Genomic DNA, 27010 nt, shown 5'->3' on the forward strand with positions numbered 1-27010 from the left:
ATTTCCTATCAGTGCGCCAAATTCCACAACTTTTTACCATACGGTCCTAGGGGCTACTGTACTAACATTGTATACTACTACTACTAATAAAAATACTAGAAAACAAACGATTCCAATAGGTTCCCAAGAATGCATAATCCAAGTGCCTGTGTAGCGTCTTCAACCTGAAATATGTTCATCCCGAGTCACATCATCCACAACCATTTTTGACTCTCTACACATCATATTATTAGGGATTTTGATCGGATTTTGTGAGTATTTATTGGACAAATGAAAACTCCCATTTCTACAAAAATTTGCAGCAAAGTAAATGACAGAAAACAGACTTTATAGTGGAATAATTGAGCACAGAATCTGTGCATAATCCTAGTTCTGACTATAACCTGTGGTGTGAACAGTTTAATATGAGGAGTGGATTGCAGTAGTCTGATTTGGATTTAAGATATGTATGAGGAGTTCTCTGCTCTTTCCCCCTGTGTCCATTAGAATATGGTGCATACGTCCTGACCGCACAACTCCAAGAGATCTGTAGTGAGGCAAATTAATACAAACATTAACACTCTCATACTGTGATAGTTCAATTATGACTTTTTAGATTTGACATGACTGAAAAACTAGCCTGTGTGTGTGTTTGTGTGTGTGGTGATAATCATACCAGAGTGTGTGCAGTTAAACACAGTTTCCACATGACTGTAAAACTCCTCTCCAAGGATAGTGCGATAATCCATGTGGCTGGTGTGAACCAAACACTGTGTTGCATCTCTAAACAGCAGATCACTCTCTTCATATTGCTGCGACTCAAACAGCTTGAAGTCTGAGTTTGGGTTGGCTGCCAAAGTTTCCTGTGAAGAGACAAAAACACCAAAGGTTTAAAAAAAACTGAAAGAATAAACTAAATAGTGTTCAACACAAACATTTACTAAAAACTGTTTAATTTTGATGACCTGTGACTTCATGAGAAAGTCGTACACTCGTGCTGTAAGCACGGGCCTTGTCATGACGGTGTTGGGTGGGATGACTCCCATATTGCAGCTCTCCCACTCTGACAATGGGGCGCGGCTACCATCGCTGCACAACAACTCAAAATCTTCTGACTTCCACCCCTCTGCCCAACCACTGGAACTCAAACCTGAATAAAATGTGATAAAGAACAATCCATTACACAGAAATCAAATCCCTCAGTGTGTGCATTAAGGCCCAAACTTCATCTGGAAAACCTAACTGAGGATGTTGGCCTCCAGGTTCTGCTGCTCAAGGAAGGCTACATCACCAATGCTTTTGCCACTTGGATCTCCCACCAGGCATCTATAATCCACCAGAACAGCAAAGTGTTATATGCTGCACAACAGCAATAACAGAGGAAGAGAAGACTCTCCTTTGGTTAAGTCAGTGCTTCTACCTTAAAGCTCCCATATTGCCATAGTAACGTTCATTGTGGTTGTCAGCGCAGCGTTTGGTGGCAGCCTCCCCAGTGCCTCCCATGCAGACCTTACACAGATTCCCCTGAGAGCCAGGAAGACAGCCTTTCCAGAACACTTCATTATACACTAAGAGATCGCAAACCAAAAGTTACAAACTGTATGGATTAAACACAGATAATGCAGCAGTAAGGTCAAGGGATCACAGCCGATGTGAGATGGCTGGAATTGAGTTTCCCCCCATACCTTTGTTTGGATCACAGGGGGAGCTGCTGTTATGCTCCAGGCTTAAATTGTGTCTGTATGGTAGCAGCCAGCCTGCGGGCCCATACATGTGACCGTGACAAGAGCGTCGGCCTCCGAGATTTCCAATGAAGATGCTTCTGCTAGCACGCTTTGCAACTGCTACACCCACCACCGAGGGCAGCACTGAGGGGAGAGACACAGCCGGTGAATTTCAAACTGAACAGGATAGTAGCATCAGCTTAATCAGCATAAAATCCTGCTCTTCTCACCGTCCGTTTCTAAATGGGTTGTCCCTTCAGCAGGTATACATTTTTGTCCTAGGAGAGTCCAGGACAAGATGATCAGCCTCTAGTACTACGTATATAACATCCATGTATCTGCGCAGCAAAGAACGTGAACCAATCCTTACCATAATATTCTGACACTACAGGGACAAGGCCGCATTTTCCTGCTATGAACGTGTGAGTGGCATCCAGTGAGACAGCGTCCACCTCGTCTCTCTGCAGTGAATTGCACATGGATGCTTTCAGCTCGTATTATGGTGCAATGATCAAAAGGCGTAACATATTAACAGTGATTCATTGATTTACCTTTATCTTCTCCACGCAGTCACTCATGGAGTTTGCCTTCACACATACCAACGGGTCCGACTTTATATTGAGGGCCCACTGCTCACATTTCTTCTGCTCTGCGTAGCTAATACAGCACCATCGTATCACACTGTCCTCCAGTGAACTACCTACACACGCCCACACACACACACACAAACAACGATCACAACCAGTGCCGACCTCTACACATTAAGCAACATTAGCAACTGTTTCGGACCCCCATGGTGGGCAATCCTCTAAATCATTTACATGAAAGTATTCAACTTTTCCATCACAACATTTCTACTTTGTGTATGTAAATAACAGCTAGAGTGACACACCGCACCTTCATGTCCGAGACCTTTCAGGAGTGCCACATAATCCAGCCCCAGCACCTGAATGACATCCATGTCATCCGGCAGAACAGCCAGTTTCTCAGTTGCATCTTTGAACAGAAGGTCATTTTCCCCGAAAAGAGTTGAATTAAAGAGTTGGAAGCGTTGCCTCTCTCTTCCCTTTTGACCAAACAGCATCTTACATGAAACAAAAGGCATTAAAAGTGATTTACGGACCAAACTGTGTCACACGTCATAGAAACATCATGTCATGTTTGGGAGAGGCAGTGACTGCAAACAGTTACCTGTGCCGTCACCAGGAATTTGCGTGCAATCTTGCGAAAGTTGAATCTGGTGACGGTGCCCCCTCCTGGGCCACGCCCAAGATTGCACTTTCTGTATTGGTTGAGAGGAGCTTGAGTGCCATCTGTGCACAGCAGCCTGAACTCCTCTTTCTCGCTCTCTGTAAGAGTAAACACAGGAAGAGGGAGGGAGTGTTATGAAGTCACAGGAGTTTATACACACAACTAAATGAATGTTAACAACAGGACTATATACTGCACATCGATCTTACAAGCATGATCCTTAAAGTACCTTCAATACTTTCAAGGGCCAAGTGGTCCACAAATGCAACATCCCCTGCCCCAGACCTGAGACACCTATCACAGAGCAAAAGAGATGATCAGAGAAATCCATTCATGTTTTAAACTGTTTACATCCTGGTCCCAGAATGCGTTTGTCGTCAAGGTGAAGCAGACCTGAGGGCCCCTGGGCCGTTGTAGAAGGGCTCGCTGTGGGACGTCTCACAGTGGTAATTTCTCTGGCGTACGTAGGATTTCTGTCCTTGGCACAGGGCGCAGAGAGGAGGCGCCATGGCACCAGCCCCAGGAATACAGCTGGCACTAAAAAAGGCACTCACATCTGCTCGAGGGGAGAAAAACAAGTTAAAGTGGTGAAAAACAACACGTCATGAATCTGAACTGCTTTATAAGTCTTACTCATCATCTCAACATGATTCAAATAGCTTCCTCCTGGGCTATTCATCACTTTAAATGTCTAAATTCCACATTGTGCAAGAATCATCTCATCTCACTAGATGATGGTTCTCATCTCCTGGTTGTCGTTACCCTGACTGAGCGGGTGCTCCTTGGACCAGCTCAGGTAGTTCCGGGACAGCAGGAAGCCAATTGGAAGACTCCAGCCGGCCGTCCATTTGACCCCACTGTGACAGCTCCTGAGGCCCTGCAGGGATCTGACGTCCAAGCTGCTGTTCCTCACCACAGCCACAGACAGAATGCAGCCTCCTGCAGTGCTCACAGACAGGACAAACACAGGTACATTGGCACCAACAATGGAGTGACGCGTTGAAAGATCTCAGTAATGTGAAGTAAACCTACCGTCTCTGTATATCTCCTTGGCAACGGCGACAAGGCCAAACTGCTTCACTGCTGAATAAACTTCTCCTGCATCTAAGGTCACAACATCAGCACGGTTAGCCTGGGAAATACAACAGCAACAACAGGGTGAGTCAGAATTTTACAAGTGTACTAAAAGACTTTGCCATATTGGTACTCCCTCAGAGTTTATAAGCCTTTATAAAACGTTAAATTATAACCACCAGTTATCCAGAGGCAATTGACAATTATTACAATAGCAATATTTCAACACAGATTTACGCCATCAATAAATGCCCATAGTTACCAATCATTACCAGAAATGTGCAAACCTTAACAAGTTTATGACAGCAGTATCCAATTTAAATTATGACCCATTTGCCCTATAAAGCCAGCATTTTGTACAACACACCTTTTTACACATTCATACATCTCAACTACCTCTTTATTTGCAGCAACTTAATTTATTATTGCCTACAACTTTACAACTTCCCATTCCTTATATCTGAGACCATTTATGACCAAATTTTACTGATTTAATCAAGTTGTCAGGACATCTCAAGTACATCCAAAACAACAATAAACCGCCACTTTTCTTCTTTCAATACAAAAGAACAAACGGAAATTATTTGTTATAATTCTATACACAACAGCTAAGAAGTGTGATTATTGTGCCTTTAGGAGACAACTCACCCTGATTTTGTCGATGCAGTCGGTGGTGCTGGAGGCTCGAATGCAGGAGAGTCGAGCGTAAGCAGCCACAGCAGCTGGAGGCAGCGCGGCCACCAAAGCTTTGGCGAGCTCGGCACACTTCCTCTGCTCGGGGTCCGACACTGTGCACCACCGCATCTTCTTAGCTGCAGGACAGAGATTTCACACGGAGGCTACAACAACGATCAAACACCACAAGTCAGTCAAAACTTTCATGTTTAAGGAGCGAAGTTTGTTGAAAGCTATCATACATAATCCAATAAAGTAGCCCCTGAACGCATCATTACAGTTATGCTTAAAATAGCGTGTGAAATGATGACTTTATATTTATTATTAATATTAATAAGTCAACAAATCAGGCAATAAAAATGCCAGTAACAATCATAAACTAACAGCAACACCACAGTTAAACTCTTCAAGCAATGAGAACATTCCCTGACACTGAACATGAGTATGAATTAACTGAACAATGTCAGCAAATAATGTAGTTTACTAACACTTACCCCTGATGCAGCAGAGGAAGAGGAGAAGGAGCACAGTGGCTTTCAGTGCTCGCATTGTCAGTCAGTCGTTGTGAATAAAATCTATTTTGTGCAGCCTAAAGAACACAAATGGAAACTGGTCTGAAATCCTGAATATTCCACAAAATTTCCAAGGGATGAGACGTTTAAGAGAGGCAGTGGTGCGAGTGGGAAGGGCAGCGCTCCTACAAACAGTGAAGTGACTTTCTGCACGCATATGGAACATATTTAACACCATCTGTCACACAAGGACTACTGCAATCCAACGTTAGTATGGGTTAGATGAGAGGGTGAAAGTGGATTTATGGAACAGGACTTTAAAGTTTGTGGATATGGTGAGAGTTGATTTTAAGATCAGTTACAGAAGTGATAAATTGGGAATACGTTTCCTTCACAAACTGACTGAAGCAGTGGTAAACAATTCAAACAAATTTATTAAGTGCAGACAGAGAACAAAGACGTAAAAACATTTAACATTAACTCTATGGATACCAAGAAGCATGCGTACAGCAATAAATATGTGTTGTTGTTGTACATGTATACCTCAGTGTTCCACCTACACCGATGAAAAACTGAAGGTATGTTTGGAATTTGTGAGGTTTTCCAGTCAGGCTGTAAACGCTGAGCTATCTATTGTGTCTGCTGACCGAGGAGAGTAGTAACTCCTGAGGTGTGGAGGACAGTCTGGAGATGCTGGATCCTCTCTGCGTGCCGCAGCATGGTGGGCTTCTGCCTGCTGAGCTCAGTGGACAGCACGTTGATGCGCTGCTCCAACTGTCAACAAGAAGAAGAACGTAAAAATCTTACACAGAGAGAATAAAGAACTGCGGTGACATCGTATGTTTAAATTCCAGGTTAACATTCGATAACTTAGAGTAAAGATACTGGCAATCAATTCCCCCAGGCATGCAGGTGGATAAACCCTAACATCCCCCTTGTTAAGTCACCTGTTTACCACTAAAGCACTGCAAAATAACCACAACTCTTACCTCCTTTAACTCCTGACAAACAGAAATCTTTTCCATTTCTTCGTCCTTCCTGCTCGTCTGCAGCCATGTTTGCATTACTTCTTTCAGATTTTGCCATGCGCTGAATGAACACACACACACACACACACACACACACACACACACACACACACACACACACACACACACACACACACACACACACACACACACACACACACACACACACACACACACACACACATATTCACGATGTATGCAAACTTCTGTTGGCATTAATATGGACACTGTGTGGACGAGCTCTGAAGAGGAAGGGAACGCTGGTGACACATGATGAGGGGATTTTCTTACCGGAGCTGCTTCCTGTCCTCCTGGAAGCTCGTCATCTCCCGCTGAATGCTGAGCAGCTCCCGTGTCAGCTCCCAAGCTTGACCTGCATCTTCTGCTCTCACACAAACATCTAAAAAGGAAGCATTGCATCACAAAAGTTGGCTTGACCATGAAATTTGCTGTAATCTCAAGCTTGATATTGTTTTTTGTTTCAGATCTTCCGTACCGAATATGGGGACAACCTGATGCGATCTGAGTGGATCAGAGTTGCCGGTCTTCCCCTGCTTGGGAGGAAAAACAGACGATACAGTTCAGATCAAAACCGTCTTGCACAGTTAAGATACAATGAAAGACAGAAAAGGTGATTACCACATGTGTAGTACTGGTAGCCGTGAAAGCAGATGGAGGTAAGAGGACGTGTTGTTCTTGGGGAGAATCCACAGCAGACAGAAAGGAGCTGTGAGGTCTTGTCGCCCTCGCTGCAGTGGGGCTTTTGTGTGAACCCGCACTGAGCTCCAGAGGATGGGGATCTGTACGCCGCTGTGTCGTAACGTAGGTCCTGGTTTCAATGCCGGTGACAGCTGACTGCCTTTATAAAGAAAAGAAAAGAACAAAGTGTTTGTCTGCGACTCATGGAAACCCTTTTCTAAATTTTATTCCAATTTGTCATACATTACGCAGTGAAGTTTATCTAAGCATTTAGGCTCAATTGCGTCACATAGCTAAATGAAAAGGTGCTATCTAATTCCCAAACCATTTACCTATTTAGCTGCAACTCTTTGACCGGAGTCTGGAGCAGCTCCTCAAAGCGACGCGGCTGCCGTCGGCCCTTTGAGGTAAGAAGCCTGCACAGGATTACAGACGCTGTTAACATGTGTTTCAGATTCACATCCTGACAGTGGCCCTCAGCAAACACACACTCACAGTTTGCCGAGCACGCCATCCTCCACTCTCTGGTCCGCTGGGTCAGGATGAGAAACTCCACATGATGATGTGCTGCTTGAGCCAGAAGTCTCCAAATGAAAGCTCACGCTCTTCTTAGGTGACGAGCATCTGGACCCCTGCCGCCTTCTGCCTGGCTTACAAAGCGCCTGCTGCTTCCACCGCATTGCACAACGCCGCACCACTCTCTGGAGGTGACGAGACCTCTGCGGGGACACGGGCGGGATTTAAAGCTGTGACGCCTTAAAACGCAAAATACACACGAGTGAAGCGTTGCACACCCACCTGCTCTTGGCTGTGTTGCTGGAGGCTGGAGGTGAGGTTGTTCATGTGAGCGGCGTATGTGAGGATGCAGCTCACGCCCTCCCTCAGCAGCTGGTCCCTGCAGACCTGTGCCGTTCTGGCCAGATGTTCTCTCTGCCTGTGCTGCTCTGTGACCCAAAGCCTCCAACTACACAGGGCCTGTTGGGGTTCACCGAGCAAACAAGACATGGAAATATGAGTAATGTTAACTTTTTAATATGATATTCATGTGTGGGATTTCCCTTCTTATGTTGGCTCACTTCTGGTTTGTCCTCATCAATGTGCTACAAATTAAAACTAATGGACTTGTGTAATGGGGGGCTGAACGTCTGGTTGTTGGAGATATCCTCAGTTTAAACACACAGGACAATTGATGCATGATGTCAATGATTTATAAACAAATGGATCTAATCTGAGGCTTTGATGTATGTAGTAAGTATGTGCAGCTTCTACCTTGGCCTTCAGAGAGAGGGACCAGTGCCAGAGGGCTTTCTCCGTCTGCTGCACCTCTCGCCTTCTGTTCTGCAGCTGTTACAAGGACATAAAACGGTCAAGTAGGTTAATTGCTCTTTAAACAAACCACACGTGTGTTTGACCTCGACATCTACCCGTGCTACCTGATCAGTGGTAAAGCGTTCAGATGTGAGGAACACAACTCACCTTCGTTCTCCACTGTTCATAATATTTCTGGTACATCTTTAATCGCAGCAGCAAGTTTCCTTGTCGTTTCATTACCTATGGAATGGATTACATATTGTTTCATACAGTGCAGCAAACGGTATGGCGCTGACGACAGCTGTGGGACGATGAGGTATTCACCCTGTTTCTCTGGTACTGGTAATGATGCTCGTTCCAAGCTTTCAGCGCACGAGTAAGGAGTTTCGAGTTGTGGTGTTGTCGGGCTTCTCTCGTGCTCGTCCTCTCTCTCCGAGCCGTCCTGGCTTGCGTCCTCCAGCGCCTGAAGGACGCCTGCAGTCGCACTGATTTCAGAGGAAATGAACAATGAGCAAATGAGTTCAACATTAAGATTTTTTAAATAACCGTGACCAACACTCCTCGTCTGTTTAGCTGTGAAAATGGTTCACTGGACTCCAAACTATACTGTTGTTGTGACTGATTTATTCAAACTCCTCTTGGTTACCTTGAGTTACCCGAAGCTGCACCTGTATTACTGCTTCCCTCTGCTGGTGGCGTGCTGACACAGCATGTATTGACGCTTCCCTCCAAGCAAGAAACACCTTGTGAGGTTGACAGAACAGTAAATAAAAACATTCAGCAAGGAGCGACAGTACGTTGGCAGATTTGGAGAAGGCCTGATCATCAAACATGCTCTGTAACCTTTAGCTGAAGGACGTGCTGGAAGTGATTCTGCGCTCTCTGCTCCATGATCCTGAACTCTGCCAACAGGACTGCGTTCTCCCTCCACATGGCTACAACACTTCTGTGGAGAGACAACCAAGACAAGGTGGCGCTTCCAACATAAATCATTCAAACGGAGGAAATGTGAAAGTGTGTACTTCAGGCTCTGTGAGGAAAGTGTGTTCCATACCCAAGACGGCCCCGTGTCTGCTCTGCGTGAAGTTCCTCTGCATGACCATAGACCCGGCACATCTGTAGGCAGTGTTTCTGAGAACACAACGGGACACAGAGAATCGGCTTTAACGTGACCTTTCCTGCTTATGGTCAGAGAAGGAAATGTGTGTGTGTGTGTGTGTGTGTGTGTGTGTGTGTTGATTTACCTTCCAGGCTCCAAAGGACCGCTTGAGAAGTTGAACCTCGTGGTAGCGCTGCATCTGCTCCAGCGTGTTCCTCTTCACTCTCCGACTTTGAACAAACTAATCAAACAACAAGGCAGTCATTAACGTGCAACACAACAATGAACAGCAAGCCTTTATATGGAACACAAATACAGGTACGGAGTGTTTTACACACTGCAAAGACAACAGCAGCACCTTTTTCCATTGATCCACAGCCCGTCTCATGCAGCAGAGGTCACCCTGATGTCCAGCCTGCTCCTCTCGGCTTCTCCTGACGTGCAAATAAACAACAAATCTATGAATCTGCAGACTGGGCAAAGTTGCCATCCTAATCTTGCCCTCTCACAATCAAGCAATATTGATTGTTTGCTTGCTTTACCTCTCCCGTATCGCTGTGCTGTTATCCTTCCACTCTTTTATCACCTTGTGAAGAAGCGTGTGCGAGTACAGGTGGCAGGAAGCCTTCCGTTTCCCCTCCTCGTCCATCTTCTGCTGCGTCCGCTCCCTCCAGCGATCCCAGGCTCTCTGCAGATGGCACCGCTCCTCGTGAAGGATTGCCTGTGATCAGAGGCATTCTACTTAATGTCTGCTCAGATACACACCTGTGGTCTTACACCGTTTGTGTATCCGTTTCCAGCTGGCATACCATTCGCTCGGACAGCATCTGTTCCTTGTGCTTCTCCGACTCCCTCCACCAGGTGTAGAATACCAAACTGCTCTGACGCTGTCTAACAAACGGCACAGGCAGGAGAGCAGGTCCATGTCGATCGGTACAGAAAGAACAACACCAGTTTATTCGAGTATAATGCGATAAGTGAACAAGGGGAAGTGAAGGGGAAAAGAAGGGAACTCACCGATTAAAGACTTTTGCCTTCTGTTTCCTTTGCTTGTGTCGTCTTCTTTGCAGAGTGAACTCGACCCAAGAAGTGAAACACAGAGGCAACGTGTGCTCAGCAAACCATACGTCTGCACGATGCTCCAGCTCCTGCACAAGAGGCCAATTATTTTCCATGCGATTACAGTTAGGTCCATAAATATTTGGACATTGACACAATTTTGGCTCTGTACACCACCACAATGGACTTGAAATAAAACAATCAAAATGACTTTCAGCTTGAATTTGGGGGTATTTACATCCAAATCAGGTGAACAGTGTAGGAATTACACTATAGATCAAATTGTCACTTTTAATACTTGGTTGCAAATCCTTCTGGAACCCATAGACTTCACCAGACGTTGGGTTTCTTCCCTGGTGAAGCTCTGCCAGGCCTCTATACTGCAACTGTCTTCAGATTCTGCTTGTTTTTGGGCCACTTTCCCTTCAGCTTCGTCTTCAGCAAGTGAAATGAATGCTCAATTGGATTCAGGTCAGGTGATTGACTTGGCCATTGCATAACATTCCACTTCTTTGCCTTAAAAACCTCTTTGGTTGCTTTCACAGTATGCTTCAGGTCATTGTCCGTCTGCACTGTGAAGCGCCGTCCAAAGAGTTCTAAAGCATTTGGCTGAATATGAGCAGATAATATTTCCAGAAACACTTCAGAATTCATCCTGATGCTTTTGTCTGTAGTCAAATCCTACAAGGGACCAGTTCCATTGGCAGCCATACATGCCCAGGCCATAACACTACCACCATGCTTCACTGATGAGGTGGTATGCTTTGGAGCAGTTCCTGTCCTTTTCTATACTCTTTTCCCCCCATCATTCTGGTTGATCTTTGTCTCATCTGTCCACAGGATGTTGTTCCAGAACTCTACAGGCTTTTTTAGATGTTTTTAGCAACCTAATCTGGTCTTGGGCTCACCAATGGATTACATCTTGTGGTGAACCCTCTGTATTCACTCTGATGAAGTCTTCTCTTGATTGTTGACTTTGACACAGATAGGCCTATCTCTTGTGTTCTTGATCTGGCCAACTGTTGTGAAGGGGTTTTTCTTCTTCACCAGGGAAATGATTCTTCTGTCCACCACAGTTGTTTTCCGAGGTATTCCGGGTCGTTCTGTGTTGCTGAGCTCACCAGTGCGTACAACAGTTGACTTTGCCAGACCGAATGTTTTTGCTATCTCTCTGATGGGTTTGTTTTGATTTTTCATCCTAATGATGCCTTCCTTCACTGATAGTGACAGCTCTTTGGACCTCATGTTGAGAGTTGACAACGACAGATTCCAAATGCAAACACACTTGAAATGAACTCTAGACCTCTTATCTGCTCCTTGTGAGTGAAATAATGAGGGAATAACACACACCTGGCCATGGAACAGCTGAGCAGCCACTTGTCCAATTACTTTTGGTCCCTTGAAAATGGGGAGGCCCGTATAGAAATGGGTCTAATTCCTACACCGTTCACCTGATTTGGATGTAAATACCTTCAAATTAAAGTTGAAAGTCTGAAAATGTTGTTAACGCACATGGTTGTTTCATTTGAAATCCATTGCGGTGGTGTACAGAGCTAAAATTGTGAAAATTGTGTCAATGTCCAAATACCTATGGACCTCACTGTAAATGATACGTTAAATAATTTGATTCGTTCAAGGGAATTGACCTAAAGCCACTCTGCAGATTTCTGCCTGGTATAACCAATAGAAATACCTGTATGCGTCTCTTCTCAGCAAGTTTCTCCCTCCAGTGATGAAAACAGCTGCTCAACGCGGCAGCACTGTTATCGAAAAAACAATTCAGATCAGAGTTGAATGCGCACGTAAATATCTTTTACTGTTTAAACATTTCAACGCTGTGACACTGCACAAAGCATAACACTGACCTGTAGGTTCTCAACGCCATTTCTGATTGAGGCTGAAAACTCTTGTCCTCGGCCTCTTCCAGACGCTCCTGCCACCGTTTCCAATACTTACTGGTCATCTAAAAAACAAAAACAACAACACAGAGATTAAGCTCTGACTTTTAACTGAAGCATTGTAACTGCCACATGAAACATACGATGACAATGAACTCGGTTACCGTTTGACGACAGTGCTGTGCAGCTAGATTCTTGTTCAGTCGATGTGCTTTGTTCCAGCTGACGTTCAGAAAAAGAGCCCTCAATCCCACATGCTACAAAAAGAAAAATGTTACAATACGTACATGAAGAAATAGAAATATAAACTATCAATGTGTTGCTTCTTACCTGTAGATAATGATGGTGGTGTTGAGTTGCTATCTGGTTTCCTTCAACTTCTTCTCTGCACAACGCCACATCTACTGACGAGCTCAAGATTCAAACAACACATTATGACCAAATAACGGGTCCTGTATCAATCTGTGGTAGGCATGAGAAGGAGAAGGAACTTTTTTTTTTATGCATGAATGAGGATACAAGCTTTCCAGTGCTCCAGTGCTCTGCGCTTTCTGCTCTGTGGGGCCAAATGCACCACCGTTCCCAAACGCTCCTCCTCTCTCCGCTTTTGATTCAGTGCACTGCGCCATTTACTCCAACAGATCCTCAGCAGGCTGAGAGAGCAGGCATGCACAGCCAGAGCTAAATCAAAGAGAGAACCATAAAGGGCAAATGAATATTATCACTTCAATTGTAGGCCCGTAAAGCCCTTTGAGACATTGTATGTGATATTGCTGGCTATATCATTTCTTCAAATATTGACCTTCTAGCTCTTTCTTGGCGTGACAGCAGGACACATAACTTGTCCATTGGTGAAATGCTTTTCTCTTCAGTCCAGAGAAAAAATGAAGTGAAGCTTTGGATTCATTTTCTCTCTGGGAACAGGCAGCTCTTTGCATTTCATTCCACCGAAACCAGGCCTGACAACAGAAAGATGTGCACACAAGACCACAACAAGTAAGAAGAACAGGAAACACTCTGCTGCTTAATAGGCTGGGCGAAAATTGATAGTATTTGATTTTATGAAAGAGCAAAACCTTACCCTTCTCTGTAAAGTCAGTGCCTGATGTTTCAAGGCTGTAACTTCTAAAGCTGAAAAATCACGACGCTGCTGCATGTTCGCCTGCCACAAACTCCATGCTGAACTGCAGAGGCGCAAATACAAGTTAAAAAAAACTGATAACCCACTGACCTGTGAAGTGTGGTTTACATTCGTCTTACCGCAGTGCTGTGATTCTTTTCTGCTGATGAGCAGATTCAAGCATTCTGGCTTTCATTCTCCTCATCTCAATGAAAACCTCCCACCTGTCCCAGACCTGACGCACCTGTTGCCTGACAGCTGGTTAAAGAAACAAACTAGTTTGAGAAACAGCAGTAGTGGTGATATGTGAAAAATAAAAACCTAAATGACTGAACTACTTTTTTCTGAATGGGGGGGGGGGTGGAGTAGAGTGGATGGTTGATTACACTCGTATGCAGCAAATACAAGTAAACCACACATGTAAAACTCCAAACTATTATATTAAGTGAGATATGCTCTCAAATGCATTATCAAGTCAAACAGCCTCATACCAAATGATTGAGCATTTTGGACTCTATCCTTCTTTTCCCTCTGCACAGTCATGAACTTTTGCCAGTTATGGAACCCCGAGCTGTACAGGTAATACCTAAAACACAGAAGCACATACCATGGATATCTGTGACATGCTTACTGAGGAAAAAGACCAACAAGTTTGTAACATGTTCTGGCTGCTAACCTGTAGTGACACTCTGCACGCAATGTGAGACTCCACTCCCTCCTGGATGTCCACCACTCATCTCTCCATTCTTCAAAGGCTCGACGAAGGACAACAGTGTCATAATGGGACCTGCAACATACAATATTTAACTATAACAAAGAACTGTAAGGAAATCCACGCTTAACGTTACATTCTTTGTTCAGTAACTGAAACTTATCCTGCAACTAATTACTTGGCTTTATAAGGATGAACTCTTCCGAAGGTTTTCTGCATCCACAGTTTCAGGAACTTCCTTGCCAAGTGCCTGCATTGGTTGAAAGACAGTGACAGTGCTGAAACACTTCATCAATTACTTTATCAATAATCATTTTAGTGATAAAAGGTACAAAGGTTAACGTTTTCTGATTTGCTCAGTGAGAATTGAGCGTTTGCTTTCTGTTACAGGTGTTCACAATATTGAATCCCATAATGCTATTAACCTACAGGGAATGGACATGAGTCACTGTTGTTTACATTGTATTACAGAATGGATCGCTGGACAATCAACAATGGAAACAATCTTAATACACACAGACAAAGTACAGTGAAATGAAGTGAGTATTCATACCTTTTTCTAAGCTCTTTGAGTCTTCCACCTTTGTTCCAATTGTACCCAACTCTGTAAGGAATCTTTCGGGATTGAACTCTGCGGACTCGTTTGGTCTCAGCACCGACTCTGACAGAGCTCTGTGGTGGACCTGGCTTTCTGCCGTTGCTCTGCATTGTTGTGAGCTCAGTCGCATTTGGAATACTTCACAGCGGAGTTCAGTTATCCGAAACTAAACAGAAGCACACCCCCGCATTCGGCCTTTTTTTTACCAGGAGTCAATTCTCATGTTGTTGTCAAGTCAATTGACCGACACGAGTCGTGTTTGTTTGGGTCGCCAGGTGCCGCGCGTTTAATTTCACTCAAGTGTATGCGGAAATGACACCCGGAGCGGCTCCAGTGACACTTTACAACAGCGACAGCAATATTGCCAGGTTACGGCAAAGGTTTATCAATCAGGGCAATGTTAACAACATTTCACATTTTACACTAAACTTTCCAATGTGACTATTTGGTATCATTCAACGGGGAGGATCCATCCAGGGGCCCTTCAGACTCAAAGGTAGGTGGAAATTCTTTCCCGCATGGTCCGTGAGGGCGGTGCCTCACACTTTGACAAAGGAACGCACGACAGAGTTCAATGCAAGAGATATGTGGATACATAAATCGAGCACACCCTGAGACTCTTAGTAGCTGCCCTGAATAATGCCGTTTGTAAGTTATTCAGTTTCAGAGCGCGATAGCTATGTATCATGACTTACATAGTTACGGGTGATTTTCTATGAATTGAAAATGATTTACATACTGTAGTCTAAATATTTAGCCGCGAATTGGACGTCATACGCGACTATTGTCAATTTTACAAAGGCGCGAGGGGCAGGATGTAATCTTTGCTAGGACCTTCTTAAAGCGGCGACTAGGGTAAAATCGCTGCTACGAGTTTGAAAACAGAGAAAGAGTAGACGTTTATTTGAGATTACACAGTATCCTTACGATTTAACTTCTTATTTGTACCCGTATTATTGTGTTTAGTTATATCAGTAGAGTTTGTATTGGCTACGAAATTACATCAGACACCCAACCGGTTTAGGATTTGGTGCTCGCTGGGTGGGCATTATCCCAATTTCCTAGCTAGCTAGCTAGCTAGCTAGAAGTGCTAGGTTAGCTAGCTAGCTAACGCGAAGAACCATTGAACAACTGCCAAGAAAATTCTACACAGCATACACACTGAGTAAGTTATCATTCTTTTTTTATCTTAATATACTAGGGTAAGTGTGTTTGCTCTGTCTTTGCCACGGTTCAAATCCAGGTTAGTCGTTTTGGACAAGATGGCTTAGCTCCGTTTTTAACCATTCTTAGGTTTCTTTATGTGTGTAAATATATGTTTACGTAAATGTTTCATGCATTGGGGACGATGGCAGAGTTAACAAAACGGTTTGTCACATGTTGGACGTCACAGGTGATTTGCTAATTAAGCAAATTACCATAATTGACATGTCACGACTCACACCGCCGCTCAGTAGCTCCTAATTAACGGTGAAGCTAATTGCCTCGCGTCTTGTGCTACGTCTGCACCTCAAACAGGTAACTTCGATGTCAAAGCGAGTTTATTGTTTGCAGGGTAATTGAAGTTTTTACTATTGTTTCAAGCTTGACACGCGTCGCTCTGGGGAGATTTGTATTTGATCCAACAGTATCTGCCGGGCACACGTCTTATTGTCAGCCATGCACGGTGCTCCAGCTTTACCTTTTTCAAAAACAGGTGTCGTCAATTAACTAATTTTGAGATTTGATGTCCACTGAGGCTGTTGACTCTTGAAGGCACATGTGTATCACGCATCATATTCTTGATTAATAGTGTCAATATGTCGTAATTTTCTTCCCAACAGGAAGTTGAGCATGTCTGAACCAGTCATGGAGAACGATGCTTGTGTAGAACAGAAGAGTAATAATAATGATGAAGATGCTGCTTCTGCTGCTGCTGCTGATACTACTGCTGTGGGCCAAGTTGAGCAGCCGGCAGCACCTACAGCTCCTTTCAGATACACCAAGGTGATCAGAGAAATAAACTCCAGTCTGTTTGATACTGCAGATACTTGTTTCTAGTTTGACTGAATACTTTTTTAACCTTTTTTCATACAGGAAGAACTTCTTGAAATTAAAGAACTGCCATGCTCCAATGAAAGACCAGAATGTCTCTCTGCGAAACATGACAGGTATGAATTTAATTGGGGGGCGGTGTTGGCATAGAATTTGCACGCTGGGATTGTTTGATGCAAGATGACGAGCTCTATAACTTAACCTGAAGTTTGAACTCAGACCAAGAGTGGTTTCATCAAATGAAACCCCTTTCATTTGAGGAGGGTCAGTATTGTGGGCCAGTAGACGACGGGGCCTTCACTTTTAAACGTGCCTTAGGCTTTTGAACAGTATGTCATGTTCCCTGCTTGGAGCTCCCATGAATGAATCCACACATTTGACTACTGGCAGTTTTTTGCCTGAAACCCAACAAAAATAGGCTCAGATCAAAAATAATAATTTCTGGGTGTAAGGTGAAAAATGAAAATTGTGCACAAATTTAGGTAATTTTTATGTGTTGACTGTTTCCCATCCCTTTAAGCTCGTGGTGGGTAATTTGGCCAGACGGTCAAGTGTTCAACAAAAGAATGTTATACTCTTCCACCTACACAACTATATCAAACAGAATGTTGTATTGAGCTAAATAAGCTTTAGCTGAACAAAGCTTCAGGCCTTTGTCTACTGTCTCAGTAGCCTCAGTGCCTTAAAGATCTGCTCTCATTCATTTTTATTTAGTTTGTCAGCCTTATCTGCATTCTTGGGCATCTTCACAAAAATGTAATGTAACACAACACTTCTCTGGTGAATGGATCCTATTTGCTTGTCATTTTGCGTTGTCTGCAAACATCTTGTATATGCCTCTTTTTTTATAACCATCGCTGTTTTGGTACAGTGATGGTGTCTGGGACCCTGAGAAGTGGCATGCTTCACTGTATCCCACTTCCGAGCGCAGCTCCCCTGTGGAAGGTTTTAAAAAGGACTATATGGAGGATAGAACTTTGAAACGAAGAATGCCAGGTACTTATCGTAGCCAGAACTCTAATTGCCTCTATTTAGAATTGAACGAAAACATTTCTTGTGAGTATCCAAATGTTTGTGTGTATGTGGGGGGGTGGGAATTTCAGAAATGTCATGTATTAACAAAATGGCTAGCAACACATTTCTGTAACTAAGCTACAGCTGTAGCCATGAACTTCAAGAAGCCTGCAGTGCAGCTTATAGTATGATCTTGGTGTTGTCTTTACTATACATGTCTTAAAACCCAGGCTTTTCTTTTGCCTTCAGACCCTCGTGAGCGGTTAAAGGAGGATGATCTGGATGTCGTACTCAGCCCACAGAGACGCAGCTTTGGAGGTGGCTGTCAAGGCAATGCTGCAGTTGCCCCCCATACCCGTCGTCCCATTAGCCCCTTGGAAAATAAAGAGAACGAGAGCCTCCGTCTTGGAGGGGCACGCAGAATTGGCAGTGGCCGCATAATTGCTGCTCGAGCTTTTGAGAGGGAAGCCCGTGTGGAGAAAGAGAGGGAGCGTGAAAGAGACTTCAAAGATAAAAGATTCAGGGTTGGTGGATGTTGCCTCATTGTTCCCCGTTTGTCCAGTGTGGAGTGACTCATTTAATACATCCAAACCTAACAAGCCTAGACCGCTTTGTTTTAAGTATGCAATGAACTTTTAAAAATGATATTAGTCATTCAACTGCTGCATAGCTTGGAGGTGCCTGTGTACAGGCATTTGCCAAACAAACCCAAAGTGACGATGCACTCTATGGTCCCATCAACGATTTAATGTATTTTTAGCAACATTTACTTTGATGTGCCACATTTTTATGATTGCACTGACATTGACTCAATCTGTTTGCAGAGGGATTTTGGTGACAAACGTGTGTTTAGTGAAAGGAGAAGGAATGACTCGTATGCAGAAGAGGAGCCAGAGTGGTTCTCTGCTGGCCCCACAAGCCAGTCTGAAACGATTGAGCTTATTGGATTTGATGACAAAATTCTGGAAGATGACAAGCGCAGGTCTAAGCGATCAAGGAAGAGAGGAACAGAGACTGTGAAAGAAGGCATGTCTATTTCAGCACCATGATGCATTTTCCCCGTATGTTTAACGCTACTGTGCTGCTGTTGTCACAATGCTCTTTGAGTAATTTGTTTTTATGTGCAGCAGTGGAATGTAATGGTGGACAGGCCGAAGAGCCCGATGTTTTGCTGTCTACATCGGATCAGGAGGTCCCCCACCCTGATGTCCTGCCAGAGCAGTCAACTGGAGATTTTGACTTCAATGAGTTTTTCAATCTGGAGAAGACGATGCCAGGATTGGCCTCTGTAAGTCCTGGGTTGCACTATGTGGTTTTGTATATGCTAAGGGTTTGCACAACGGGGATGGTGTCTTTTTTCCGTTTCCTTGTGCACTTCAGTTAAGCTAAACAGTAGAACATAAACAGGTGAATCAGTCCTTTCAAACTAAATGTGTGGCTCAGGCTTGATGCATTTCCACAAGTATTGTTCATGAGTGTACATCTTAACCTTTGATAAATACCACAGATAGACAGCCTGACAGACTTGGTACAGCTGGCTGAGTTTGGTGCTGACATACAGTATGTGATGTACTATACAAGTTTAACTCGATCAAAATGAATAGATCAGTTCTTTTAATTTGCTCAATTTTCACTATATGAATACTTCTGCTGCGCTGGCTTGATCTTGCTGATTCTTTGGTGTTTGGTGTGTCGTCACTGAATGGTGCATTTTCCAAATACTTTGCCAGTGGGCTATTGCATGGGGGTTTCACAGAATGTGACAAACCAGATTTATGCCCATCATTGTTTTAGACCCATGACTAATAGAAGAATGAAATAATGGAGACAAATTAGATACTGAAACGGGAAAGTTGAGCACTGACTGGTTTGTGGCGTTAACTGAACACAAGGCCAGCAGTGCATCCAATGACACTGCCCTCAGTCTTCTAGCACATTTTGTGCTTAATCGATGGAAATCGCTCTAAACGTAAGTGACACCTTTGTCATAACCTTTGGCCTTCTGATGCATTTATCCATTTTGCCTCACAAGCCTCTTTTTGTCTTGCAGATGATAGAGGATGTTTTAGGGGAGGGCCCTGTATCTGCTAGCCGCTTCAGCCAGTGGTTCTCCAGTAATCTGAGCCCATCTGGCAGCCGTTCCAGCAGCCTCAGGTCTACTCCCCACGAGGAGTTGGAAAAATTAGCAGGTATATGCACTGGACTGCATGATATAATAATGTGTTTAGATTTTCTTGGTTTCCAAAAGCTTTGGTTGGTCTCTGAAACTTTGTTTGGCTCCTTTTTGTAGGGCTTGATCCACGCAACTCCTCCCCTAGCCGGGGCCCTGCCCCATACTTCACGCCTATTCAATCATCGGAGGGCAAGGAAAAGGTGGACATCCTGGAGCTATTGCACAAGGCCAAAGTAGACCTGAAGCCCCTTCTCTCTACTCTATCAGTCAACAAAGCTCGGCTACGTGAAAGCAGTGAGTGCCAGTTCACCCACTTAGTACTACAGCTTTAGTCTAGTAAAAATCTATTGGGCAAATGACTTAAAGTTTGCACTTTCATGTGACTATAGAGCTGTAAATATGCAATATTGAATGTTTCAGAGAGTGAAGCACACCTTAATTTTACCTTAAATTTGTCTTATCCCCAGCTAACTGTGGCGTGGCGCTGTCTCTGGAGGAGGTGGAGGGAGGAATGAAGGGGATGAAGCTGGTTTCTGAATCGCATTCACGAAAGGCGCCTCAGAGGGGAAACGGTACCCCCTTTATGGCTGAGCACCTGGAGCAGGCTTTAACTGGTGCTTCCAGTGCCCAGCCACGCTCGCGTGACACAGACATGTCTGCTTTTAATAAATTGGTCAGCAGCATGAAGGCAAGTGGAACTCTGCCAACTCATCCCAAACCCAACACAAACAGCGTAAGTATATCCTTTGGAAAGGAAAGGAGTTGTTTGAAAGCTCTCTGAAAATTGTCTGACATTTACTCTGGATGGGTAACAGCATAATGCATGTTGCATTGAAGCAGGTAATTGATTAAACAAATCTGCTCCAGCATGCAAGTCATTTAATCTGCACGTTCATGTCCCCTCCTTCCAAAATTCATGAAGGCAATAGAAAGCGATGGGCATAAATTTGTTTTGAATGGTTTTGGAGGTGTTTATGTTGGCAATGTCTTTTGAGGTGTATCAGAGCTTAAAGTGTTGCCTGTGCAAGTCGGAGTTGATGTTCTTGGGGATTTTTGTGCTCCGACATTCTAAATGTGGTTTGATGTAAGCTCAATTAGGAAAGTAAGACATTTTAACCCATAAACATAATTGACTTGCACAATTGACACTTTATCAGCAACAAATAATGTTCCTGTATCATCTCAGTGGGCTGGCAGTTTAGTTGGAAACTGATTGTCAGTAGTTCAAGCTACCTTCCCCAAAAATTACATTGCTCAATGCCTTCTGAGATGAGGTAAACAGGAAACAAGGCTGTGTATAATCAAATTGATTTTAAAAATTCCTGTACAGCAACCTTCTGACCAAGCTGTGGTGACGATGCCTGAAGCGCCGGTACCTACTCAGCCGCAGAAAAACATATTCCAGGTGAGTATGCTGACTTGTTTTCAGCATAATGCAATTTCACATTTGGTACAGAAACAGTGACTTTGATGGTGGTACTGTGTTCATACGCAACAGCCATTCCTCATTGATTCAGAGGGAAGTGCAGATTTTAATGTGTAAATGGGGGAATGTAAAAGATATTTATGTGATTGGTACTGTAAATGTGTTGGCATCACAACTTATCTATGGGAGGGTGTGTGTTTTGTAGGAGCTCCTGGGAGGCCAGGGTCCTTCTCGTGGCTCCCCTTCATTACTTAGCAGTCTGCTGGGAACCTCTGATGGCCCAATAACCTCTGCCCCTCTACATGGCCTACTCCACAAGGCCCCTTCACCCCAACTGTTCCCACAAAGGGCACCCTCGCCTGACTACTTCCACAGTCGACTACAACCTGCAGCAGGTACAGTCGTTGCAAAGGAGGCATCATTTTTTAGAAGTGTTCTCTGGAAATGACATTTGTGAGCAAGATGGATATTTTGATCTTTTGAATGGAACAAGCAACCTCGATGTAGATCATCATTTGCAGAACAAGGTTATGCAGAACATAATTTCCTAGGATCTTTTTTCCATTTAATGCAGTTAAATAAGTTACACATAAAAAGATTAGATTTGGATCAAATTAAGTGCGTCAGATAAGTCAGGTTGGTGAACCGCGCGGTCTCCCAGATTTCTATCTTGCGTTATGATTTTCATCACATTCTGAACATAACGGATAATACTAGTCATTTGATGACTCGCTACCTAACATAATGTTATTTATAGAAAGGTGTTTTCGTGTCATTAGTTTCAATGGCGAGGCAAGTGAGTTTCAGTAAGGCTGCTTTCATTCTCAGAGCTCTTTTGCATTGTGTAGCCCAGCCTATTTGTTTGGATGGCGTTTGATTAAAATCTTTCTCCCCTCATAAGGATTCGCTGTTGGTCCTCAGTCTATGATGCCTGAACAGTTTGCTGAAATGCATCGGTCAATCAGCCCTGGATCAGCTGCACAGCATCAGGTAAATGTAAACATCATTAAGCCAATGTTTAAGTGTAATTAGATGCATCACTGAGGCCATTATGTTGGCACCCCTTACACTGGATGTAGTGATGTAAGTGATATTTTATGTTACATTACAGTCATTTAGCAGACGCTTTTATCCAAAGCCACTTCCAATAAGTGCGTTCAACATAGGTAGGCAAAAGAGCTTCAGGTCAAATGTTCCTGTCAAATTCTAGCTAAATATCTTCTGATCATCACTTGATGTACTCCTGTGTTATATTAAACTTCGTAGAGGTTTTAATTCATTTTCAAAAGCTTGACAGGCCAATACCAACCTGCCTCAGGGAAGATTTGAGATTTGCTTTGAGCTTTGTTTTAATGGGTCAAGTGCTTTACTTTTTTTTGAAGACTTCAGTGCATCGTATTAAAACATCAGTGTCTGGAGTACGATGTAATTGGGTAAAAAGAAACGTATCCTTTGTTTAAATTCAGCTTTTAAGATTTCTGAAAATCTTTGTTTATATCCTGCCCACTTCCAGATTGCTTAAAATACTGACACGGTTCAGTGTTAACAGTACTGAGGCTTTACGCACTATTTTTTGTTTGTCTTGTCCAGCTGAGGGCGCTCTCTATGCCAGTGAACCAGGCAGACCTGGAAGCTCTTGCCTTTCAGCAGGATCTTGCTCTGCATGGTCATCATGTGTTCCAGTCGGGCTACAAGCCACCACAGGATAAGTCATTTCGGAATAGGTGTGTGCTGACTCCTGGCATATTCATGTGCTGCTGATGTAGATCAATATAATAATTTGCATCTTAATCTATCGGCTTTCTTCAGATGCATGCTTTTGCAGTGTTTGGTATACTAGGTAATGTTAGTAACCGAAATGTTAACAAGTGTATCATATAGTCTAGCATAGCTATGAAGTTCTGCTTACAATTATGTGGTTTATTTTTAAAATTAAATTCCATATTAGAAAAGTGTGTGTTGCTCTTTTGACGAGAGATGCTTTTATTGCACCAAGAACAAGATTCCTCAGTATTTGTAAGTTTACTTTAATTGTGCGGTTGTGATCCACAGACAGCAGCGTATGATCCGCTCTCCTGGTCCAGGCCCTCAGTCTGCTGGAAGAAACTCCCCGGGAAATGCAGTCACCAGCATGGTGAGCAATACTTGAGTCCTACAAACTACTTTCTGTTTTACTTGACAAACTTGATATATTGAGGCGTGTGCACTGTAATTTTGCTTGGTTGTCAGGTGTTGGTTTTCTTGTACATTCCTATGTAAACCGGTATCACAACTCCAATTGTCATTGATGCTTATATTTTGTTTTTGGCAGAGTGGTCTTGAGTCAGTGTTGTAAATGAAGGCCCCATTTAGTGGTGGTGCTGGATTGGAGTAGTAGATTAAACAAATTTATTGTCATATTGGGCTACACAGGTATTCCTTTATAAAGTAACCACAAAATATAACTGCAACAGTCCACTCTTGCCCTAAATCCCAATCACACAGCTAATGTGGTGTGTTTCACAGCTGTCCCCGTCATTTACACCCACATCGGTGATTCGCAAAATGTACGAGACGAAAGAAAAAAGCAGAGATGAGCCAGTTAGTCGCCCAGAGACCAAGGAGGAGGCTGCTGCACGCAATCATGATGGTACGCAGTCATTATCTACATACAGCTGCTTGGTATGTGTTCAATTTGAAGTTGAACTTTTAAACACTGGGGTTTGTGTGATGTGATTACAGAGGGTAGCTCCCCAAACCTCTACCTGGAAATGATGGATGGGGCCGCCTCACAGTCTGGTGGGCTAAAGGCCTGCTCCTCAACACTGTCTTCACAGACCTTGCCAAGCAAGGACCAGGAACGTCTCAGACCAGGCACAGCAGGACAGTCTGCACCTGCCATGGTATCTACAGGGACAGCCTCAACTTTCCCTCGTCCTGTCTACCCAGTTCCACTGATATCCCATGTACCTATGGTGCGTCCTCCTCCACCCCAGCTCCCTCCAAACGTGGTGCAGCGAATGCTAGCACAGGGTATCCAACCCCAGCAGCTCGGATCTGCTCTGTTGCAGGCTGGTTAGTGGCTTTTTCTTTTTTCTGGTAAATTTTATAAATGTTTCTTGCAGACCTTATTGTTATCTTAAACCTTTGTAAATAATATGTGTCCATTTGCCTTGCTAGGTATCTTTCCACCACATGTTGACCTTGCACAACTTCAAGGTTTGCCTCCTGCCCTTCTTGGTCAACCGCTCTATCCTCTAAGTGCAACCGGGCATCCACTTCTACCTCCCAGAGCCAACGCTCAGATGCAGCTAGCAGTAATGCAGCAGCAGCTTCAGCACCAGAGGCAAAGTAAGTGGCGTCACATAATGCTCTCATTGGCTTGCTGGTTATGGATCTTCCACACACACGCGTATTTGTTGCATTATAGTGCTGTAATCGAGCCTCAAAGTTTGATCCATCGACTACTTACCTGTGCCGAAAATTAAATGAAAAGTGGACGCGCTCCTCTAACAACACAATTTGCTTAATTTAGCAAATTTTGCTGAGCCATGCTCTAATACAACTGGTGCATAGAGTACACCAACCTAAGGTGCTTGTTTAATAAGCATGTAAACTAATTTGCATTCATTTACTGCATCCTTCAAAGCCTCTTTAGGTTTGGGTTGCTGACTGTGTTGACTGGAATATATCCATTTGCACTCATTCTGGAGAAGCACACTCCCAGTGGTGTACATTCTCATGACAGGGCAGCACCCGATGGCTAGATAAACATTTAACATGAGTATATGTGTGTAAAATTCAGAACTATGGCCAATTGTGGATGTTTGAGAAAAGACATGATTTTCCTTTCTATGTTCCAAGTGAATGGCTTGCATTGAAATTTGTGTTCCTAGTCCTGCATGAGATAATATTGGAGATCTATGCCCTAAATTTGAGTATTGCCCAAAGAATAACAATTACTGGCCAGAAGCTGACTGTTATGTGTCAGCTTCTTCTACTTAAGAAATTTACTTTTCAAATGAAAAATGTCAAACTCAAACATTAAATGCTTGTTGTTTTTGTCTTGCAGTGCACCCAAACATCCCAGGCCCTCAGTCACATAGCCAAGGCCTCCACCGGACAAATGGCTCCCAGCGACATGGGGGCGACCCTCCTTTAGGCCTAGCCAAGTGGTTTGGGTCAGACGTGCTGGAGCAGCCTCTCCCCTCCATGCCTGCCAAGGTCATAAGTGTAGATGAACTGGAGTTCCGACCGTAACCCACTGAAACATTGTGCTGGATAGCAAGTTTTTTTTTTTCATCTCCACCTTCTTGTTACAGAATGTGAACTTTAATTTGAAAGATGTTGCACAGACATGGACAGCATAACCATGCTTTGTCTTCAACCTCAAACTCACTGCTTTGGAAGAGCCTCATAACTTCATAAGAAAATGGAAGATGAGTAATGGAGATTTGTTTTTGCCACTGAGTGATATTCTTTTTTTTTTTTTGTATTAGATTCCTCACAGTAAATTGAAGTAAATATTGTATAGACCCAAATTGTACAGACCATGGGAAAGAATCTTATTCTCCCTGTATATAGCTATTGTTTTCCTTGGTATGGGGATGGTGAAACCTCCCTGCTGTTCAAATGACAACTGCCAGAGACAAAGTAGTCACCAACGGATGGTAGCATTCCTTTGTCTGGTGCCGTGTATTTCCCCTGAACTGCACTGAGAAAAGGCTAGTGCTAGTTAGGAACGGCTTGATGAGTAGATCCAGTGTTACTCTCCCCTTCCTCTGTGGCGTGGCCGGCGGGGCCCCGGTCTGTAGATGCGGCTAGCTGGAGTGTTTCCGCAAGTCTCCAGGGGAAACGGCAAGTGCTGGTTGTGCCTTTCTTTCTTTGTATTTTTTTTGTTCTTTCTTTTAAAGTGCATCCTCTCCCATCCAAGCTATCACTAAGAGGGAAGCAGCACTGATCACGTGGAAAATGTGAGGGTGGTTGGGATTCGGTTTGTCAATGTGCTATTAAGTTATAAAAGCACAAATAGAATTAATAAATAAAAATCCTCAGTAAAGGTCTGAATGTGCTTTATTGTTTTGTATTGCAATGCTACCTTGATAAATGAGAAGCACCTGAGGGAATGCAAATAAAGGCAGAGGAGCAACCGTTAATGTCATGGCAGATTTTTGTTTACGGGCAGATTTGACTTCAAACAGTCCAATACTAATTGTGTAGTAGATAAGGAGGCTCATCTTAACGCGCCAAAAAGTAAAAAAAAGAAGTGATGACGGACTCTTAAATTGATATTGATAACCCTAACACTACTGTAATCAACCCCCATTGAACGACTTCTGAAAATGGAAGTATTTGTATTAATCACTAGACAAACAAAAGCGCGCCCATTGCGGCCCGTTTATGTTCAATGTCCCCGGTGCATTTGTCTCACTGAAGGAGGGCGACACACACACGCTGTTTCATGTGCAGACAAACTGCGCTCTTGTATGTGCTTCATGTTTCTGGTTTGTGGCTGTTGGGGGAGGGGGGCTACAGGCAGCAGGAAGGAAGAGATCTGTGTCTAATACATTTAGGCTTAAAGGAAATAAAGACCCCCCCCGCTGTGCGGCAGCCTCTGCTGTTAAATCGGAAATGTAAAGCGATTA

General features: G+C 43.7%; 3 protein-coding genes across 5 annotated transcripts; 1 reads left to right on the forward strand and 2 right to left on the reverse strand.

Moving 5' to 3' along the window:
• Positions 1–159: 159 nt before the first annotated feature.
• Positions 160–5252, reverse strand: sxph (saxiphilin). The gene is made up of 17 exons (XM_076156845.1): positions 5198–5252; positions 4677–4840; positions 3987–4086; positions 3717–3893; positions 3348–3510; positions 3184–3248; positions 2895–3052; positions 2601–2787; positions 2255–2403; positions 2074–2164; positions 1934–1981; positions 1665–1847; positions 1400–1547; positions 1223–1305; positions 945–1129; positions 656–842; positions 160–526 (listed from the first exon to the last, which is right to left on the reverse strand). Exons 1-17 carry the CDS (start codon positions 5250–5252, stop codon positions 483–485), a joined length of 2187 nt encoding a protein of 728 aa, XP_076012960.1. The 3' UTR covers positions 160–482.
• A 408-nt stretch (positions 5253–5660) lies between these two features.
• On the reverse strand, positions 5661–15220 carry sfi1 (SFI1 centrin binding protein). Of its 2 annotated transcripts, none has more exons than XM_076156825.1 (31): positions 14695–15220; positions 14320–14391; positions 14106–14216; positions 13921–14015; positions 13570–13687; positions 13391–13493; positions 13112–13268; positions 12829–12990; positions 12640–12710; positions 12474–12566; positions 12277–12374; positions 12105–12171; positions 10370–10500; positions 10162–10243; positions 9895–10073; positions 9711–9786; positions 9498–9593; positions 9308–9384; positions 9097–9199; positions 8900–8996; positions 8578–8738; positions 8419–8493; positions 8212–8286; positions 7741–7917; positions 7438–7661; positions 7275–7358; positions 6883–7102; positions 6740–6794; positions 6535–6643; positions 6205–6304; positions 5661–5989 (listed from the first exon to the last, which is right to left on the reverse strand). In XM_076156825.1, the coding sequence occupies exons 1-31, from the start codon at positions 14847–14849 to the stop codon at positions 5846–5848; spliced, it is 3567 nt and encodes a 1188-aa protein (XP_076012940.1). In that variant the 5' UTR covers positions 14850–15220; the 3' UTR covers positions 5661–5845. The 2 variants fall into 2 exon arrangements, with proteins under 2 accessions (XP_076012940.1, XP_076012939.1); XM_076156824.1 differs by having other exon boundaries at positions 6740–6797.
• A 321-nt stretch (positions 15221–15541) lies between these two features.
• Positions 15542–26541, forward strand: eif4enif1 (eukaryotic translation initiation factor 4E nuclear import factor 1). 2 transcript variants are annotated; one of them, XM_076156373.1, is made up of 19 exons: positions 15542–15904; positions 16563–16725; positions 16816–16889; positions 17645–17769; positions 18037–18311; positions 18612–18813; positions 18918–19075; positions 19838–19976; positions 20078–20254; positions 20428–20693; positions 21291–21365; positions 21592–21781; positions 22288–22376; positions 22977–23110; positions 23439–23520; positions 23892–24015; positions 24108–24440; positions 24546–24716; positions 25438–26541. In XM_076156373.1, the coding sequence occupies exons 2-19, from the start codon at positions 16573–16575 to the stop codon at positions 25623–25625; spliced, it is 2955 nt and encodes a 984-aa protein (XP_076012488.1). In that variant the 5' UTR covers positions 15542–15904; positions 16563–16572; the 3' UTR covers positions 25626–26541. The 2 variants fall into 2 exon arrangements, with proteins under 2 accessions (XP_076012488.1, XP_076012487.1); XM_076156372.1 differs by having other exon boundaries at positions 15543–15904; positions 18915–19075; positions 25438–26540.
• The last annotated feature ends 469 nt before the right edge of the window (positions 26542–27010 follow it).

This window comes from Genypterus blacodes, unplaced genomic scaffold (assembly GCF_046128005.1).
Source record: "Genypterus blacodes isolate CSIRO-AG114 ecotype Tasmania unplaced genomic scaffold, CSIRO-AGI_Gbla_v1 ptg000070l_1, whole genome shotgun sequence".
NCBI classification, from domain to species: domain Eukaryota; kingdom Metazoa; phylum Chordata; class Actinopteri; order Ophidiiformes; family Ophidiidae; genus Genypterus; species Genypterus blacodes.

Excerpts from the sequence above, each read along its gene's own strand:
- sxph (XM_076156845.1), bottom strand. The coding sequence starts at position 5,252 with ATGCGAGCACTGAAAGCCACTGTGCTCCTTCTCCTCTTCCTCTGCTGC. Across the intron at positions 3,249-3,347 it reads AACGGCCCAGGGGCCCTCAG|GTGTCTCAGGTCTGGGGCAG; the intron begins GTCTGCTTCACC and ends GCTCTGTGATAG. Across the intron at positions 2,788-2,894 it reads AATTCCTGGTGACGGCACAG|ATGCTGTTTGGTCAAAAGGG; the intron begins GTAACTGTTTGC and ends GTTTCATGTAAG.
- sfi1 (XM_076156824.1), bottom strand. The coding sequence starts at position 14,849 with ATGCAGAGCAACGGCAGAAAGCCAGGTCCACCACAGAGCTCTGTCAGA. Across the intron at positions 13,688-13,920 it reads CCAAAATGCTCAATCATTTG|CTGTCAGGCAACAGGTGCGT; the intron begins GTATGAGGCTGT and ends TTCTTTAACCAG. Across the intron at positions 13,269-13,390 it reads CACTGACTTTACAGAGAAGG|GCCTGGTTTCGGTGGAATGA; the intron begins GTAAGGTTTTGC and ends TTCTGTTGTCAG.
- eif4enif1 (XM_076156372.1), top strand. The coding sequence starts at position 16,573 with ATGTCTGAACCAGTCATGGAGAACGATGCTTGTGTAGAACAGAAGAGT. Across the intron at positions 17,770-18,036 it reads TTTGAAACGAAGAATGCCAG|ACCCTCGTGAGCGGTTAAAG; the intron begins GTACTTATCGTA and ends TTTTGCCTTCAG. Across the intron at positions 24,441-24,545 it reads ATCTGCTCTGTTGCAGGCTG|GTATCTTTCCACCACATGTT; the intron begins GTTAGTGGCTTT and ends TTGCCTTGCTAG.